This window comes from Denticeps clupeoides, chromosome 15 (assembly GCF_900700375.1).
Source record: "Denticeps clupeoides chromosome 15, fDenClu1.1, whole genome shotgun sequence".
In the NCBI taxonomy this organism is placed as follows: Eukaryota; Metazoa; Chordata; class Actinopteri; order Clupeiformes; family Denticipitidae; genus Denticeps; species Denticeps clupeoides.
This window is the reverse complement of record NC_041721.1, coordinates 7,896,669-7,916,053: the sequence shown is the minus strand read 5'-3', so window position 1 is coordinate 7,916,053 and position 19,385 is coordinate 7,896,669. Positions and strand designations below refer to the sequence as shown.

General features: G+C 43.8%; 1 protein-coding gene across 2 annotated transcripts; it reads left to right on the top strand.

Moving 5' to 3' along the window:
- The first annotated feature begins 4,351 nt into the window (after positions 1-4,351).
- On the top strand, positions 4,352-11,968 carry itfg2 (integrin alpha FG-GAP repeat containing 2). Of its 2 annotated transcripts, XM_028954642.1 has the most exons (12): positions 4,352-4,670; positions 5,255-5,350; positions 5,434-5,475; positions 5,578-5,752; positions 6,278-6,417; positions 6,510-6,649; positions 6,745-6,839; positions 7,067-7,120; positions 8,187-8,278; positions 8,373-8,490; positions 9,476-9,649; positions 11,558-11,968. In XM_028954642.1, the coding sequence occupies exons 1-12, from the start codon at positions 4,575-4,577 to the stop codon at positions 11,641-11,643; spliced, it is 1,308 nt and encodes a 435-aa protein (XP_028810475.1). In that variant the 5' UTR covers positions 4,352-4,574; the 3' UTR covers positions 11,644-11,968. The 2 variants fall into 2 exon arrangements, 1 of the variants encoding a protein (XP_028810475.1); XR_003742543.1 differs by lacking the exon at positions 8,373-8,490.
- The last annotated feature ends 7,417 nt before the right edge of the window (positions 11,969-19,385 follow it).

The following is a 19,385-nucleotide window of genomic DNA, read 5'->3' as shown; positions in this document are numbered from 1 at the left end:
GATCCTGGGAGAGAAGCTGTCAGAGCCACGTGTGGAGACGAAAGTGAGAAAGAGATTTTTTTCAGGGGAAAAATGGGACAGGGGGCTGCCATTGCTGGATATGCAATTCCTTGTGGTGGCTGAGTGTGCCTGTGTGTGTGTGTGTGTGCGTGTATGAGCGTGTGTGCTCCTGCCGGGCTGTGTGGAGGTTAAGTGGCGCAGAAAGCCGTCCTTTATGCCCAGTGAGAACCGTCCATGTGGCGGCCTGCGCGGCCTTGCTCCCCTTTCACTACCCTTCAGAGAAGTCCCTCTGAAAGCCTCCAAAAGTTTCATTCTACTCTTCCTGCCCTCACCCCCCTCCTCCTCACCATCCTCCATGTACCCCTCCTTTCTGTCGCTCTCTCTTCATCTCTCCCTGTGTAAGAAAGTGTCGACAATGGCAGTGGAAGGCCGGGGGTGGATTCCTCAGCACCCCTGTGGATTCTGGGAGTCGGCACACATGTGGAGCCTGATGCACAATTCCGTACTTCAGTCCTTCAATCAGCTGATCTATCAATCAGTTGAGCCATAAATCAAACCACTGCTCTTCATCTCTGCATGCTTGGCCCTTTCCACATTCAAACCATAAGCCTAGAACCTTGCGCTTTGATGTCATTCTCGACGCAGCAAGCTAAGGCCATTGTGCTCAGGCCGATTGAAAGGCACTTTTAATGAAGATAATTGTTTGCCAATGAAGGTAGCGCCCTTTACAAACCCACAGACATGCTTGTAAAGTTATTCAGGACAAAGCTGAAGCCTTCTTTCAGAATCCATTGTAAGCATCTCTAATGGCCTCCAAAGGGTAAAAAATGTCCCTTGTGTTTCTGGTCCTCCCAATAACTGGAATAATTGCTGACACATGGTGGGGTTTGAACAGAATAATCTCACTTAATTCTGATCATTCTGAATTCTGAAGAGTATGTCATGTATTTCTTGTCAAAATCCAGTCATATATACATACACAGATGCAATCACTATGACAGTGCATACACACAATGGGCAGTTTAATAGTGACTAATTTCTCAATTAATGAGAGTGCATATATTCTAAAAGTCATTAAAATGTATTTGCTGAAACAAATAGCTGTTTTTAAGGTTTATGCCTATGATTAAACAGTATCAGGATAAAGTTTTACTGTCAGGTGAAATTTGATTCAACTGCGTTGCAATTCAATTAGTAATATGCATGGAATGGCTGGTGCAGAAATAGAAGAGATTTTAAAAAATGGACAGAGATCAATGAGGATCTTGCTCATAAACAGTGATTGACAGCAAACATTACCACAGTGTACATTAAATATACTGCTGCACTTCACAGGGAGGCACAGTAGTAGCTCCAATGGTCACACTGTCCAGACTCCCAAAAGATGAGAGTTCATAAGATCTCATGCTGCTCGTAGGTCAGTACAGGGACAACACACTGGACTTTTTTTGCTTTGACCGTTGAATCAACCCACTATGCCTTGAGCTGAGAGTGTCCTTTACAAACTTTGAGGAAGTGGCCAAGTGCTCAGAAAGTCATTAACCCTCTAATAGACTTATATAATAGACAGATCCCTCAACTTCTTTAAAAAAAATGGGGTGGGTTTTCAAATGTCACAGCTCCCATCTGGCAAAACGAATCAGACCAAGAACAGAACTTCTGTGTGAGATCCAACACACACTCTCCCCCTCTCTCACACTCATATCCGATGATGAACGAGCGATTGTATCCTAATGACAGTGTCCAGAGCAGCCATCCAGCAATCATGATCTGTGAAGAGAAACACAGCGTAATGATGTTCATTACATGCTGTGTGGCATCCAGGGACAGTGTAATCATGCCCTATAGGGAACTGCCACCGTCAGGGGGAATTCACTTACGGTATGGAATACTGGAACAGGCCTATTCAAAAGGAGGATTTGCATACTTATTCAACTTTAATTTAAATCAACCAGGGATAATGCGTCATAGATTGAAGGTAAACAAGTCAGAACCAGTTTAGCATGATCATTTCTCCAAACCTGTCGGAAATGTCTCAGAAGAACTAGTGCACCTAAACAGGTCTCCTTGCTAAAAGGATGAGAACATCCTCCAAATGTATTATCATTGCAGCCCGCAAGTCAGACAGGAAAATAAATTAAATGTATTCTGAATGTGCTGGCAAAATTCAGACAAATGAAGCTGACTCTAGAAGTCATAAAATGTTAGTTATTAATCAGGCAAAAAAATAAAGTAAATCCTTTCTTCTCTTTATTTTGCACAATCTGAGTACACTGAGACATCTGTCTTGATGAAGTCCACATTTATCTCTCTGCTCAGAAGTTCATTAGCACCACATCCAACCTAAAGTGTAATAACACTGCCCTCTGGTGTTACAGCAGCAGCTCCACCAAACAGAAGGCCGGATGGAAATTTTAATCCAAGGTCCCGGCGTCTGTCTGAAAGTTGTCAAAAACAGACACTGGACTCTCTGCTTACAGATCTTGACATGAGGACTTTTCAGTAGTTTGAAATTTTACTATCCACAAGACTCACTACCTCAAACCTAAGACGTAAGACATAACAAGAGGTTACTTTTGCTTATAAGCCTGCAGTGGAAGGCTTATATATATTATTATTAATATTAATATTATTTTTTTACAATGCCACCACGTGATAATCCCAACTAAGGGAATGAAAAAACACATAATTAATTATAAACATTTGAATTGAATTGAATCATAAACAGTTCTAACAACGGCAATCAATTGTACATCTTACATGTGATAGAGTCACCTCCAGTATTCACCAGTCATCTGCCTTCTTATCTACATCAAACTTTTCCCTGCTTTGCCTCACCCTATGAATACACTCATCCAAACACAGGAACTTGGGTCGCCATCAGTAAGGATTTATCCCAGAAGTTGATTGATAGCATGCCAGGGCAAATTGCTGAGGTCTTGAAAATAAAGGCCCACCACTGAAATTGTCCATAAAAGACTCAATACACCACTGAAACAACTGGCACATCACATCACACATCAGCTGACTCATGAATGTGTATTATTTATTTTTTACATTTTTTATCAATTGTTATATTTTTCTTTTTCTTATCTAACATGCTAAAATCACGACAGACATGGGGACAGAGGAATAAAACGCACGTTCAGCTGCTCCAGACAACGTGTCTATGAGTACGGGTTTGTGCACCTGTGTGAACCCTTATATTTAGCCCTGAGTGCACACCCGTGTGTGTGAATGCGCCCACAAGGTTTCTCCATGTAGGTGGCTAATAGTGTTTATGGGGAGCCGCAGCCTTTGGCTGTGAGGGGACACAGCCATACGTGTAGAGGGTATAGAGCAGCGGGCTGAGCCTGCACCCCTGAGGCGCCCCGGTGCTGAGGCTGTGAGCCATGGAGGTGTGGGGACCCGGCCTGAGCCTCTGGGAGCGACCTGACAGAAAGTCCAGTATCCAGCGGTAGGAAGTCCCAGATCTACCAGTCGTTATGAGAGGATGGTATTAAACGCAGAGCTGAAGTTCAATAAGAACAGTCTAGCGTGGCTCCCTGCTGTTCCTGGTGGGTCAGGGCGGCCTGGAGGGCTGTGGCTGCAGCGTCCTCAGTTGATCCTTTTGCTTTGTAGGCAATCTGAAATGGGTCCAGGTCTGCTGGCAGGCAGGCAATAATATGACCAGTTTCTCGAAGCACTTCATGATGACAGGTGTGAGTGCCACTGGGCGGCAGTCATTCAGACTGTTCGTGGTGGATTGGCAGTGGAACAATGGTGGAAGACTTGAGGCAGGATGGGACAGTGGAGTGAGACATTCCAGCCAGTTGATCCTCACAGTCTGTCAGCACTTGACCAGCCACACCGCGTTCCTCGGGTTCACGTTCTTCAGAAGATATTCACCTCCTCTGCCTGAGAAGCGTTACCACAGGTGGCTGAGGAGTTGCTGGATTTGTATCTGGTGATGTGCCTGGTGTTGTTGCTCCTCAGGTGGTCCTCTATCCTCTTGCTGTACTCTGTACCTTGGCCTCTCGGATGCCTCTCTTCAGCTTGGCTCTAAGCAGTATTCCTGGCTTTCAGCAGGCTAAGGACCTCCCTCGTCATCCAGGGCTTCCTGTTGATAAGTCCTAATGCATCTGTCCCTGTTGATGTTGTCTGAGCAGAACCTGATGTAATCAAGGACTGCGTTGAGTCCATGGCAGAACGAGTGGTAGCATGTCTTGCATGTGTGTTTACATAGATGTTTTTTTTTTTTTTTACATGTTTTACGTTCCTGCATAAAAATTATTTTGATCAGAGCATGCAGACCTTGGAAATTGTGCACGTTCTTCTTTACAGCCAGCAGGTGGCAGTAGCGCCCCTTGTACGTTGCGGGTCGCCTCCTCAGGTCTTCCAGAAGAAGAACCGATGCGCGTTTGTTTACACCAGGGCAGCGCATGTCAGTTGCTGGACGCGTTTTGGAACATTTTCCAGGCAAGACTACGACTTTTTCGTCCCCGAAGCCGTAGGCGTCTGCGCCGAAGACGTTTCCTGGATCTGTGTGCATCGGCTACGGCTCACGCCGGGCCGCCGAACGTGCGTGAGCGCCGATGCGGTCCCTCAGCTACGTCCAGCGCGTCAGTCTGGACTTTACAGGAGCTCTTTTCCCGCACGCCATATGTTTAGGAGACGCCGACAACGACTCGGTAAAGGCTCGCAGTTTTGCAAACCATGCCTCGTAATTATCTCAGCTCAGCTAATTATCTCGGAGCCGCTCCGGTCCTTTAAAAATGAAATGCTTAACACTAAAAACCTAAATTGCTGTAATGCAGGCCAGATTTATAAGAAAGATCAAGGATGTTTTTTTTTATTATTAAATGTTTTGTCAGAAATCATTCCACTTGCGTCAAGTGCTGCTTATTAATGAAAGTGATGTGATTGTCATTTTGAAACACTGCAGCACAGCACACGGTGACACAACGAAATGTTTCATTTGCTTTTTACCATCACCCTTGGTGAGCAGTGGGAAGCCATGACAGGCAGCCGGTCTCTAAAGCTTCTGTTTCAGAAACCCCTAGTAGGCCTAGCAGGTGAAGAAACAGACCTGTTATCAGAAGGGTTATCCCCACACACTGCTTCTGTGTCCAGGTTGGGATTTATATATAACCTGCTTCAGAATATGGCTCCATCAAGTGAACACATGACTTTAGCTATCGTATTTGCTGATATTGTACTTGCTGATCATCACACCTAGAACAAATCCATAAAACTGTTATGACCATTTCTCCAGCTGAATGAGCTTGTCGTAGGCGACACAAGTGGGAAACTGTTTGTCTACAAGAACGATGACTCCAAACCCTGGATAACAAGGACCTGTGTTGGGATGGTGAGTGATGCAAATATACAGGAAAAAAACCCACCGGAATGTTTATAGATTGAAATGTATTATTTTAACTATGTTAATTTCAGTTGACATGCGTAGGTGTGGGGGACATCTGCAATAAAGGAAAAGTGAGTATGAGTGGGAATGTAAAAAAAAAAAAAAAACATTAAAGAGTGGAAAAAAAATAATAAATCACGACTTCACATAGAGGTTTTTCTCTCATCTGCCAGAATTTTGTGGTGGCGGTTGGGGCAGAGGGCTGGTTTCATGCCTTTGACCTCACTGGTGCAGGTGGGAAAGGGGATTCCTCCAGCCAGCAGGATGGGCTGCTGTGGGATGAGCAGAAGCCCTGCTTCACTCAGCACATCCCTGCCAACACCAAAGTCATCCTCATCAGTGATATTGGTCTGTGTTTTTACCGAGTTATTACCATACAACGTGCACACTTTTTAAAGGTCCCCTTTTACATCAGTCTTAGTGGTCCCCTGATACTATATCTGCAGTCTCTTTACGAAATTCAGCCGTGGTACAGAATTTAGCAGTCCCCACGATGTGATTTCGGTGTATATCGCTTTAAATGCTAATGAGGAAGAGAGGCAGGAAGAGTAGGAGCACAGCCATGAGTAGGAGCGCGGCCTTTTTTAGGGGAGGGGTGGGAAATTCTCTGGCCGGACAGAGCATGAGAAACGGGAGGTAACCTTTCTTCTTATGACTACATAAGCGGCAAATTCCAGATCCGACCGCCTGAGCTGCCGACGAAGCAGAATGGCCAAAGCATGCTTTACGCTGGTACCATTTCTAGCCACTGCAGGACCAAAGACAGGCTAGGGGAACTTGTATTAATGTCAAATAATCTCACAAAGTGAAATTTTCATGATAGGGGACCTTTAAGTGATTCTAGTCATGCTCTGCATGTGTATGTTAAACTAGATGGAGATGGCCGTTGTGAGCTGGTGGTAGGCTACACTGACCGGGTGGTGCGTGCATTCCGCTGGGAGGAGCCGTCCGACCCATCCGACCAGAGCTCTGGCCAGCTAGTGCTGTTAAAGAAATGGCTGCTCGAAGGGCAGGTGCACACATGGAAGACCTCAGTCTTTTTTTTGGAACCTCAGCGATCATTCTCACAGAAAATTGCCGACAGCCCTGCCCCTGTCTCCTGTAGGTGGACAGTCTGTCTGTGAACCCAGGTCCCGAGGGATTGCCGGAACTCATGGTTTCTCAGCCTGGTTGTGGCTACGCCATCCTGCTGTGCTCCTGGACCCAAGAGAGTGTTGGCAGTAGTGGGCAGGACAACCCAGCAGGGTGAGGCGAGATGCTCAAATCCCTCTGACCCCACTTAGCCTGTGATTCCTAGCCTGGACAGCACACAGCTTTTTGTATTTTTTTGTTTGTCGTAGGGAGGGCGTTTGTAGAGACGTTGTTCTACACCTGACCAGTGGACGCATCCACAACAAAAATGTCTCCACGCACTTGATCGGCAGCATCAGCAGAGGTTAGATATTATTGGTTGAGACACCAACACAATTAAGCTTTACCCCTGATTCACATGCATTTACAGGATTTACCAGACATCCTTATTTAGAGCGACTTAAAATCAGTAGTGACAGGGTCAGCCCCCACCGCCAGCTCTAACTTTATGGAAAGTTAGAGCTGTATTAGTAGAATTTATACTTAATCTAGGTAGTATATTATATGTGTGGTAATATTTTTGTATTTCAGGTGCCAAAGATGACTCCTCTAAATGCGGCCTCTTTGCGCTGTGTACTTTAGATGGTAAGTAGTAAATATAGTCTGAATTCTTGCCACTGTACTGCACATTGAAGGACAACAGATTTCCCATATTTTCACATGGAAAAAAAATAGGTAGATTATTGATCATTTCTGATTATTGATACTTTTGTGCCACAAATCTTGCAAAATACCTGATATTTAACTTATATAATTTTGTCCCCCAGTTTTTAGATATAACAAAATGTTTCAGCATAAATCAGTCGTCTGTCCAACGCTCAATTAGGGGATCTTTTTCCAGTTATCTCGGATTTCTGTATCCTGTGTAGCTTTAGTCTGGCAGTCAGCTCATATTAAGGGAAGACAGGAAGGCAGAGAAATGGGACCTCAGGTGGTCCTGCAACACTTTTCCTCATGTCATTAAAGGAAGTGTCAGCTGGAATTGGAGGGAGGTGTGTGTGTGTGTGTGTGTGTGTGTGTGTGTGTGTGTGTGTGTGTGTGTGTGTGTGTGTGTGTGTGTGTGTGTGTGTGTGCGCGCACGCAGATCATGCAGAGAGGGAAACTGACGTCTCACTTCCTTCTCGCCGAGATAATTTCCAATTCTAATGAGGGACCCTCTGAGAGAGTGTGTGTTTGCATTTGCTGTGCGTCTAGGCCAGTCTGCGACAGCATTAAAATATGTGCTTGCTGTGGCACCTGTTACAGGTTGGGCTGTTGAAGTCAGCAAGTGAAGTCAGTTTTAGAAGTGTTAGATGATGTCGACTATTTTTTTCGTTCTGTCATCTTGGTTTATTAGATGTTTGTGCCCCAAGTCCCCGGTAATAAACGGCTTTGCAGAAACAAAGCTCCCTGGTTTGGAGAGAATCAAATGTTAATTACAGGTTTATTACGCATCTTCAGTCTTGTTTTATAATGTAAAAAATTACCTATAAATGAATGTGTGCATCCAAAAGTTTGACTGGTAGTGTAGGCACTAGACATGATCACTCCTACAAACTTTCCTTCTCACTCTTATAAAACATCCCAATTTCGTTGCAGTGTCTAGTCTTGGTGGTCGGAGTTTGCGTCAGATATAGCCTAAGTAGTGTGTGTGTGTGTGTGTGTGTTTCAGGTACACTGAAGCTAATGGACAGTTCAGAAAAGTTGCTGTGGTCCGTGCAGGTGGACCACCAGTTATTTTCTCTGCAGAAGCTGGATGTTACTGTAAGTTTGTGTGTGTGTGTGTGTGTGTGTGTGTGTGTGTGTGTGTTTGACTATTAGTCCCTCCACTGATTAGAAAACTGTATTCTGCTCTCAGGGCGATGGGCGTGAGGAGGTTGTGGCCTGTGCTTGGGACGGTCAAACGTACATCATTGACCACAATCGAATGGTAGTGCGTTTCCAGTTCGATGAGAACGTCAACGCCTTCTGTGCAGGTTGGACAATATGTTGGGGAATGTAAGCATGTGTCAGTCAGTCATGTACCTTCATCTGCTCCAGTTAGGGGTCGCCACAGTGGATCAGTTGAAAGTGAAGTGATACACTGCAGTGATACACTGCACAACGAAATGTGTCCTCTGCTTTTAACCAACACCCTTGGTGAGCAGTGGGCAGAAATGGCAGGCGCCCTGGGAGCAGTTCCTTAACCGCTAGGCCACCACTGCCCCGAATTGGCATAGGATTTTAGACAGGATGCCCTTTCTGACTCAAACCTTACCCTGGCATTGGACTGGCACCAAGAAATACACTGACATGTGCGTCCTCAGTGGGTCAGTTTGCATTTAAATAACTTCCTCTGAAGTAATAACCTACTACTACCACAAGATGGTAGTGTGGTTTCTTTTCATTCTCTAGCCCACAAAAATAAATGGCATACAAGCTGACAGACACATGCAGTATATACAATATAGGTTTGTGTTTGCATCCATATTTATTAATTGTGGAGTTTACATGCTGACTAATATATTCATTTATGGTCTGATAGCATAATTAGATAATGTTATTTTCTTATCTGCTGAAAAAAGATTTGATTAAATAATTTCTGTGGTCAATACACGATTGGCGAACAGTGTGCATGGATGGTGGTGCTGCTGTAGAGTGTTGTGGTGACGGGTGACTATGATTTCCTCCACACTACCTCAGGCTCTGACACACTGCTGTGATGAGCTCATCACTATTCACAGCTCACATGCTGCATTTCAGGCTCCCGCCGCACCTCTCTGAAGGAGAGCGAGCTGCCAGACACCCCGTGTCCACTGTTCCAAATTTGCCTTCACACCCTGCTGTTTGAGTGCATGTTTGATATCGGCTGATTAATGAGCAGTTTAACGTCAACGTTACATAATTGCTCGTGTACAAATGCACTGAATCAATTTTTGTCCATTTGTGCCTTTGTGTGCGTGTCTGTCCATGTGACCACAGGCCAGTACACCTGTAAGGAGGGCAAGAACAGCCCTTGTCTGGTCTATGTCAGTTTCAACAATAAGATCTACGTTTACTGGCGGGTGGAGTTGGAGAGGATGGAGCCGACCAACCTGCTGAGGGTTCTGGAGGAGCGACAGCAATACCGGGATCTGCTGCAGCAGCTTGGAGTTGGTCAGTGTGCACTTGTATTTTATAAAATCTAAAATGCTGTTAAGTGGCAATAGACTTGTTTACAGTGAATCAATTGAGTAAGTCTACGAACTTTTTTGAAGCGATTAAGACGAGACATAAATGCTGGTCAAAATGAGACGAGACGGTAGTTCCTCTTGTTTAACTGAGGTGTTATAGATCATGGTTTCTGTTTCCTGTATCTCCCATCCAGTCGCACAGATGATATCACTCCCACAATACGCAATAACGGCAGATCATTGCAGATTAATTCGATTTCAGGATACTTGTGATGGGTGAGCAGATGGCTGGGAGAGAAAGACAAAGCGATCTTTTCTAAAACTAAAATGAATACAGGCCGCCGAAAACAACTGCAGACAGGAGAAAGGGTACAGAATATATTCCCTACGTCTTGATGTAACCTGATTTCCTATCTCATTATTTCAACGTTGCTGAGCTCCATATGCTGCCTTCAGTCCTTATAACAGCCAGAGATGAGTGTGGGGTCTGTGTGTGTGTGTGTGTGTGTGTGTGTGTGAGAGTGTGAGAGAGAGGCACAGGTGGTACTTGACACTGGTAGAAGTGTTCGGAAGAGGAGCTGTGATGTTTGTATGCGTATGTTTTTAATCCATACAGAACTGTTTAATTACAAGAACACACACACACACACACACACACACACACTTTCTCAGAACCTCGGGCAGCTGAAAACCCAGTCAGGAGTCCCGGGGTCTCTGTTAATAATTGAAGCCCCTCGTCAGTTCAGTCCTAACGTGATTCTCAGAGCTCTGCTGTTACCAACCTCCCCATCACAGAGCACAGCTGCTGTACCAGCTGAGAGTGGGCGGGGCGGGGGGAGAGAAGGAGACCCTGAGACCGAGGGGAAAAATTAGCGCATGGAAGGTAGAACTGACCAAAATGTACATTGTGACTAATCTAATGTTAGTACTATCCTGACACCTGCAACATTCTTCAATCGTGTTCAGTTAAGTGTTCAGAAATTGACCATTGCTTAACAGATGTGGGGCACAGCAGTGTAGCGCAACCTCCGATGCAGATCCTAAACACAAACTGTACATGACGGCAGCCAGACTGAATTTGCTAATCTGCACCAGCATTTCCCAGTACTGATCCTGGGAAACATGGCACTTTACTGGGACCAGTACTGGGAGAAAAGCATAGGTTTTAGCTACAGTGAAAGTGAAGTGTTTGTCATTGTGAAGCACAGCGCACATTTCACACAGCAAAATATGTCCTCTGCTTTTAACCCATCACCCTTGGTGAGCAGTGGGCAGCCATGACGGGTGCCCGGGGAGCAGCGTGTGGGGGTAACCCTTCTGATAACAGGTCCGTTTCTTCACCCGCTAGGCCAACCACTAGGGGTTTCTGAAAACGTGGCAAAAAACTGTGAGTGTCAAAAAGTTTGAGAATGAGACAAAAAGATGAGCCACCATGTTGTTCCTACAGTGAGCCAGTCACCCATGACACACAGCAGATAAATAAATAACAGTCTCCGCCCGTTTCTCCATCAGCGGGGTGCCATGAGTCAGAGCTCGGTGTGGCTGCCTGCCTTCTGAGCGTGCGCTGGGAGTGTCAGCGAATAGCGGCGGTGCTGTGATAATTAATACTCGTGTTCTGCTGGATATTGCGAGCTGTGTTTGTAAAGATTTTCTTTCTGTGGGATTTCGGCATGAGTGAGTAGCAGTGCAGTCCTGGACGAGACACTACCCTGTGCTCTAAAATAAATTCATTATTTATTGTGTGTGTGTCCTCATTCTTCAGATACAGTAATACCAAGTGATCTTTTGGAGGACCTGCCGTCTGCTCTCATACAATTCTGAAGTGATTTTGTGTGTTTGTGTTTGTGTGTGTGTGTGTGTGTGTGTGACATGTCTGGTGTGTATTTTACAGATCCCAGTGACACTAAGGCAGTGAAGGAGCTGATTGGTGATGTGCTATATGGACACTCGCAGAAGAACCCACCTGAGACCACATGATCTCTTACTTTTTGGCTTCCTGTCATCTGTAAATAGTCTCATCAATGAAATTGTACAAATACACACAAACCAGTTACAGATCATTACTGTGCTACCATCTTTGTGTGTAGGGGTGTGTGTGGTTTGTAAGTGGGATGATTGATGTCAGTCTGTGATTTACTAATTCCCATTTTGAGATTGAGAGGCTTTCGACATCTATGTTTATCAGTCTCTGCTTAGCTCTTTTTGCATTACTTTTTATTCTTGCTCATGGGGCTGAGCATCATTCCAAAGAATTATCCCACTTTTGCCAAATATAATAAAACAGATTTGATTTTTAGCTGAACATTTGTCTTGCATCTTTTGATTACTATTATCAAATACAATATTCTAGATCTAGACAGGTTTCTCAGGTTAGCTATGTTTGATTTAAAATGTAGTGTTTTCAGAAAGTAAGACTACCCGCACACCTATGAGCCAATCAGAATCTAGTATTCACTTCGGCTGTGGTATAAATGCATGTGCCATTAAAACTAGCAATATGATAATACCAACAAATAATATTTTGCATTAAATAGGTACACATAGAATCCCCTAATTCTGCATTTTTGGTAATTTTCATTTTACATTTATCGGACACCCTTATCCAGAGCGACTTACAATCAGTAGTTACAGGGACAGTCCCCCCCCCGGAGCAACTTAGGGTTAAGTGTCTTGCTCAGGGACACAATGGTAGTAAGCGGGACTTGAACCCGGGTCTTCTGGTTCATAGGCAAGTATGTTACCCCTAGGCTACTATCACCCCGGTAATAAACAACGAACGTTCTGTCATGTTTAAATGTTGTATAAAACAAACTGTTTTAACAAAATATCCACATCAGTCAAAAAATTCATGCACATGGAGAAGTTATGAAACTTACACTATGGAATTGTACATCCCTCATGCTGCTTTGTGATTGGTCCCCATGGGAGGATCTCCTGTCTGTCTGTCACAGGCTCAGCAATGCTTTCATACATTAGTAATGGGGACAGGGTCTCAGGAGCAGTGTGTGTGTGGGCTCAGGTGTATTCAGCATGTGTATTCTTCTGCACTGTGCCCTTGGATTAACACTGCAGTGTGTTGGCAGTCGGGTGGAGGGTGGGGGGCTGGCTGCTGCTAAATGTGACTTTTTCACCCTTTGTTTAGCATACGGCTTCCACCAAGGCGGGGCTGCAGCTGCGGTCAGATCAAATCTGCCATCAACATTTCCAGTACATTATAACCGGCCATTACATAACCACACGGCAATCAAATCATTAGCTATTATTCCAGCATACCCAGACAGGCATGCAGGAAGCCAGGATCAGAAACACTCTCCATTAGACCTCTGTGCTGAAGAAAGAATAGAAATGTACATACAGGTTTGAAGTAAACGCAAGAAGGGACAATTTCTTCTCCTTATACGTCACGAGTAACTCAACCCCCACATGTCCATCTGGTGTTTTTATCTCCATGAATGGTCAAGCTGGAATTGGGTAAACGTGGGGTGAGAGATGGGAAGGGGGGGTATGCTTATTTGGATAGGGTGGGTAGCTGGTTCCCAGGACCTGGTCGTCCACATGTGATGTTGTTCTGAATGGAATGTGTGTTAAGAGGTGTGTGTGTGTGTGTGTGTGTGTGTGTGTGTGTGTGTGTGTATGTGTGTATTTAGAGCTATGTTTCCCAGGATCAGATTGTTTGGGACACCACTAGGCCAGTTCATCATAATTGCAAAGTGCAAAACCAGATGTTTCACAAGCTTTTACATTTCTGACAGACAACCTAACAAAACTAAAAATCACTGATGGGCTTTGGGTGTAAATTCTGATTACGGGTGAAGTGAAAATGAAGTGATTGTCACACATGGTGCACACAGTGAAATTTGTCCTCTGCATTTAATCCATCACCCTGATTGAGCATTGAGCAGCCATGACAGGCACCCAGGGAGCAGTGTGTAGGGACAGTGCTTTGCTCAGTGGCACCTTGGAAGATCAGGATTCGAACTGGCAACCTTCTGATTATAGAGGCCGCATCCTTAACCGCTAGGCCACCAATGACCCAGCCTTCTTGTTCAGCTGCACACTTTTCCCTGGAATATATGAAACATGCTGTCAGCAAGCTCCTTTCAGACACCATGTAGCTATAAACAAGAACAGGTGGAAGAATGTGGACACAGTGGAAAATGTGCTGAACTGCTTGAAACATTCCAGATTTCTATAAATATAACCAGGTATAGCAAAATATTATAGTTTGTCATCTGTTTGTTCAATAAAAGGAATCAATTTCACTATGATTATCTATGAGTATCGACTGCATGAGAAATCTCTGGGTGATTCATTAAAAGTAAAAATTGGAGTGACCTGATTTTAACAATGGGATGAGAATTGGGTGTGAGTGGGTGCCCTGTTCTAACATACAATTATGTTTTTTCTTTTTACATCCAGTTTTATTTAAACACAATGCCGCCATAAAGAGTGAAAGGGTTTTTGCACCAAAGAATTCTGTCCAGGCCAATACGGACATGAGCAAAAATGGCAAATAATTCTCTGATTTTTGAGACAACTGTATAGAAGCAACAGACTCATGACCCTGGGAAATAACCGTCATGGGAAATTACCCTTTAAAAAAACTGACCAAGAAGCATGTGTGCATAGAATTGTGTGTGTGCGTGTGTGCTTGCATGAAAAAGCAAATCTGTTCTGCTTTTATCCTTGTTTGTCCTCTTTTTGTGATTTGTGCACATTTAAATGTGTGCGATGTGCTCCTGTGTTATGTACAGTGTGCACTGCAAAGTGTTTTTTTTTTGTTTTTGCAAAATAACCCAGACTCAGCTGGGCCTGCATCTATGGCAACTGACAGCATGAAGCACAGTTCCCCTGAAGGGCAGAAAACCTGCTCTCTCTCTTGCTGCGTGTGTGTGTCAGTGTGTGCATGTGTGTGCGTGCACACTATACATGGAGATCAAGGTTAATTGCATAAGAAGAAACCCAGTTTTCAGGAGCTGAGAGGGGTTATACTATTCAGAACCTCGTTAAAAGGGACATCAGTCAAATTGCTTTTGTACAGTGCTTATCAGTGCTGGCCTGAGGTTTTAAGGGGTCTTTAGCAGAATTTGATTTGGGGCTTGTGGCCCCAGTTAAACCAATTTTCCACCACCAACCTCAGCGCTGACCATATTAACTTGTCCATGCTTAATTGATTGTGCATTCCTTTCAGGTCAGAATGATGACCAGCAGTATTTGGGCCAGTACATTAACTATGTAATGTCTGTGTTTTTTTTACCCATAATTACTATTTCTCCCTTACAGTTTGCAAACAGATTTTCATGGGAGTTACAGGTCATGACCCCAGTTCTGCTCGGCCTCCAGTACTGCTCGCCTGGTCCCTCCATCTCTGAAGGTAAAAGGAAAACATTCATCTAGACTCTTCTCTGTCTTGGCCCCTCGGTGGTGGAATGAACTTCCCCTCGAGGTCAGAACAGCTCAGTCACTGAGCACCTTCAAACGACAGCTCAAGACCTTCCTCTTTAAAGAATATTTAGATTAAATTGTAATTTTCTTGTTGTCGAACTTTGTGTACAGAATCTACAACAGAGTGAATTAAATAGATGTATTCATAGTTGGGGTCCTAGTGAACCGGAATTGATCTCTTCATCGATGGTAACTTGAAAGCACGTTGTAAGTCGCTCTGGATAAGGGTGTCTGCCAAATGCCATAAATGTAAATGTATTAAATTATTAAAAATCAGTTTATTAACATATTATCCTAATATTTAATTTTTGTTTTGTATGATTATTACTTATACATGCACCAAAAATATTTCAAGCACTCCCACGGCAGCTGCTTACTTTGCTTATGCCTTGGGCCAGCTCTGGTACTTTGGTGTATTTATTTCTTAATATGATACTATATATCACATTTTACTTTCATTTTTGCTATTTGTGTATAAGGTTGTCACATTGTCTGATGCTGAGTGGCACACCACTGGACACAGAGATTCCTTACGTTCATTACCCTCTCTGCTCTTTTCTGAGCATAGTAGATGATGAACTAAATGTCTAAATCCTCCCTCGCCCACACCCACCAGCCCACCCCTCCGGATGACGGCTTGGGAGCGACCCGAGTGGCTGTTTTAATAAGCATCAGCTTTCATCAACACCATAGCGAGGGGCTTCTTATCTGACACCGGCACCTGTGGCCTCAGCCCCGCCTGCTTTGGTGAAGCTCATGTTGTTCCTTGTGTTGTTTTAGTTATATTTTGATATTATCTCAATTTGTAACAGAGACTGGAAAGAATCATTTCTCTTTTGTGTAATCATTTACATTAACATTTACATTTGCAGCATTTATCAGACGACCTTCTCCAGAGTCCCCCTGGTGACACTCAGAGTTAAGTGTCTCGCTCAGGGACAAAATGGTAGGAAGTAGGGTTTGAACCTGTGACTTTGTGGCATTCTGGTTCATAGCCGAGTGTCTTACTCGCTAGGCTACTACCACCCCAATGTGTCAAACGACAGAAGCGTACAATCACATATATCCTCATAAGCATGACAAATCAGTGATCGAGAGGAGCTTTAGGCACCACTGGCAGAGATAAAAGGCTTCATGATGCTGAATGCTGAACTGCATATGAATTGCAAATCTCCCACAGCGTGAGATTAACTGTCATAATAGCACAAGCCACCACTCTACTGGACTAGAGACCCATGAATACAAAGAATGCATTAAATGCCAGCTCTTGCACATTATGAGTGTCATGAACGTCCAATCCATCTCCTGCCAAGAGTCACAAACACAGGTTTAGACTAAAGTGTACAGGTTCCATTTTTATGCAAATGATCCTTCAGGTAATGACTGTTGTTTGCAATGTCCTGTTAAGCTCCTTAATTTTGATGGTGGGTTCTCTCACATTTCCCTGGAAATAACACCACTTCCCAGAGTCATGAACATAGTCATCATCTTTTGGAGTAGTATTTTTAGCACCTAGGTGTAAAGTGAACAGAGTGAGCATCTTCAGCAAAGGGAATTCTGAATTATGGGCTGATGCTTATTGGAAATAAACATTTAATTGGTGACCCCAATTTTTGTTTTGTATGATTATTACTTATCCATGAAATATAAAAATATTTCTAGCACTCTTGTGGTCCCCCTGCTGCCGGGGCAGCTGCTTAGTTTGCTTATGCCTTGGGCCAGCTCTGGTACTTTGGTGTATTCTTAATAAGATAATATGACAGCAAAGATCCCAAAGATCTACATTGTCTGTCAGTGGGATTTGTTTAAAATGGAAGGGACAAGAAATTGGCTGTTCTGATGCTCTGTCGCTAGAAGGTAAAAGTGGACATGGTGTGAACAGGGGTGGGATGAAATATTTCCTGATGAAGGAATAATTGTAAAATAAAAAACTTAAGTGACTAATTGTGAGCCCCAGCCAATAAAAGTGAGCCCCCACCAATAAAAAAGCTTCACTCAGATGTGTGTGCATCACCTAAAAGCTTCACCTTTGAAGTGTGTGTGTTGCCTATACTGCCAATGCAATAAGATGGATCTACAAATGTTTGTTTTCCTAAAGGAAATCTCCATATGTGAGGTGAAACATGAAGGCGTCCATCCTTGGAAATAGGCCAAGGTCAGTTTTCAGCAACTCTGTGTGGTAGCACGACTGATGCCATCATCACGGGTTTGCTGTGGTGTGTGTGGATGAGAGGTGTCTGTCACAGGAGCGGTGTGCGGGTGTCTAATGGGGGGAGACTGTATTACCTCTCCAAATGCTCTACCAAGGAGACTCGGAACACACACAAGCAGTCAGGAGCGATGCGATGTGCCCTAGGAGAAAACAATTTGATGGTGGTTGACAGAATCTGCTAAGAACCTAAAACATCTGAAAATAGTTCAAATGCATGAGCATGTGTGTGAAGCTAGGAGCTGCATCAAATATTACAGTTTGTTAATGGTGAAGCGTGTGTGCGTGTATTTAATAACAGTGGAGGAACGTGTGTAGTATGAGTGAGATTTTCTTGTGAATTGACTTGGAAAAAATGTCTACAGGCCTTTTTCTACATGCCAGGACAACAGCAGCTAAAACAGGCTGTGTGTGTGTGTGTGTGTGTGTGTGTGTGTGTATGGGAGGCAAAGAACAGACAATTCGTCCTCCTTTCCCTCCGAAGCAGTCTGGACTGACGTACTGGAAGTGTGATGACGAAAAGCTAACAGCATGAAGAAGGCAGGAGGGCATCCCCATAGTGATGATGAAAGAGAGATGAAACAGGCCGGGGGGGGCACAACTCAACAATCCGTTGAGATGAAAAGAGTGTTCTCCCACAGTGCAATAGATGCTGGAAAAACCACCTCCATTCTCCTGGCTTTGATCTTTCGGATCGTGGAAATCAGAGATGGCTTCAGCTTCAGCTGTCCTAAGGGAATCTTATTCGATATGTGATATATTTTTGATAGTCGCTTAGCTGGTGTAACACTGAGATCAAGCCTTCATTACCACCATGCGGGGGGTTCTACAAGATATGAGCACCGGTGTCCTGCGGCTGGAGACGCAAGAGCTCTGCACTCCTCCCTCTCGTCTCCGGATGACCTGGTGGACTTCAGTCACACTGGTAACAGGGTCTTTTCGGTGTTTAGGAGGACGATCCCGCTTACTACCATCGTGTCCCTGAGCAAGACACTTAACCCTGTCTCCAGGGGGACTGTCCCTGTAACTACTGATTGTAAGTCTCTCTGGACAAGGGCGTCTGATAAATGCTGTAAAAAATGTAAAAATATCAGCACTGAAGTGGGGAGTCAAAGGATTAACTAGTAAAAATAAGCCAAAGACTTGCGCTTGCTTATGATTGCAAATGGAGGCCGTAGCCTAGTTTGTAACACACTTACCTTGCCAAAAGAACACAGGTTCCAGGTTCCCAGGTTCAAAATCCACTTTCAACCATTGTGTCTTTGAGCAAGACACTTAACCCTGAGTATCTCCAGGGGGACTGTCCCTGTAACTACTGACTGTAAGTTGCTCTGGATAAGGGCGTCTGATAAATGCCGTAAATTTAAATGTTGACTTGTTCCTTAATGTATTTTTTAGTTCTTACAATTAAAACCAGACTTCCATTATATTACTTCAGTCACAAATCTCTTCCAGCCATTTTAACAGCCGTTTGTATTTAAAACACACAATTAAGTGTAGATTGGTAATAATTGAAGCTGCCCACCATCCTGATTTGCCTAATATGTACAAGAGTGCAGGCATAATGTTCATGAGTCACCGTGCAATGCAAATGACCTTTGGTCAAAATCCTCATAATCTAATATCCTATATATAGTCAAGAATGGATGATGTTCACTGTCAGAGGCCACAACCGGAGTTGCAAAGTCATATGTCTAAAAAGTGCACTGACCTGGTACTTGATTTATTTATTGCAGGTTCTCATTAAAATTAGTTTAATAAAAATCATTGCTCTTCATGTCAATTATTAAAATCCTGTTCACTTCTTCTGCTATCTGCTGGCAACCATTTTTTGGAAAAGGAACAGTAATCATTTTGCGAGTACAGAGGAGGATAGAGCTAAGATGTGGAAATATCTCCCCAGCTTTTAATAGTAAACGTTTCCACACAAAAACAGGCGTGTCAAAGTTGAATAGCTATTAACCATTTGAGAAAATGTATTGTTATTATGTGCTTATGGAAGGATGGACACGATATAATGCTATTGCCATAATCAGAATGGCTGGAAAGTTGTCATTTATTTGAC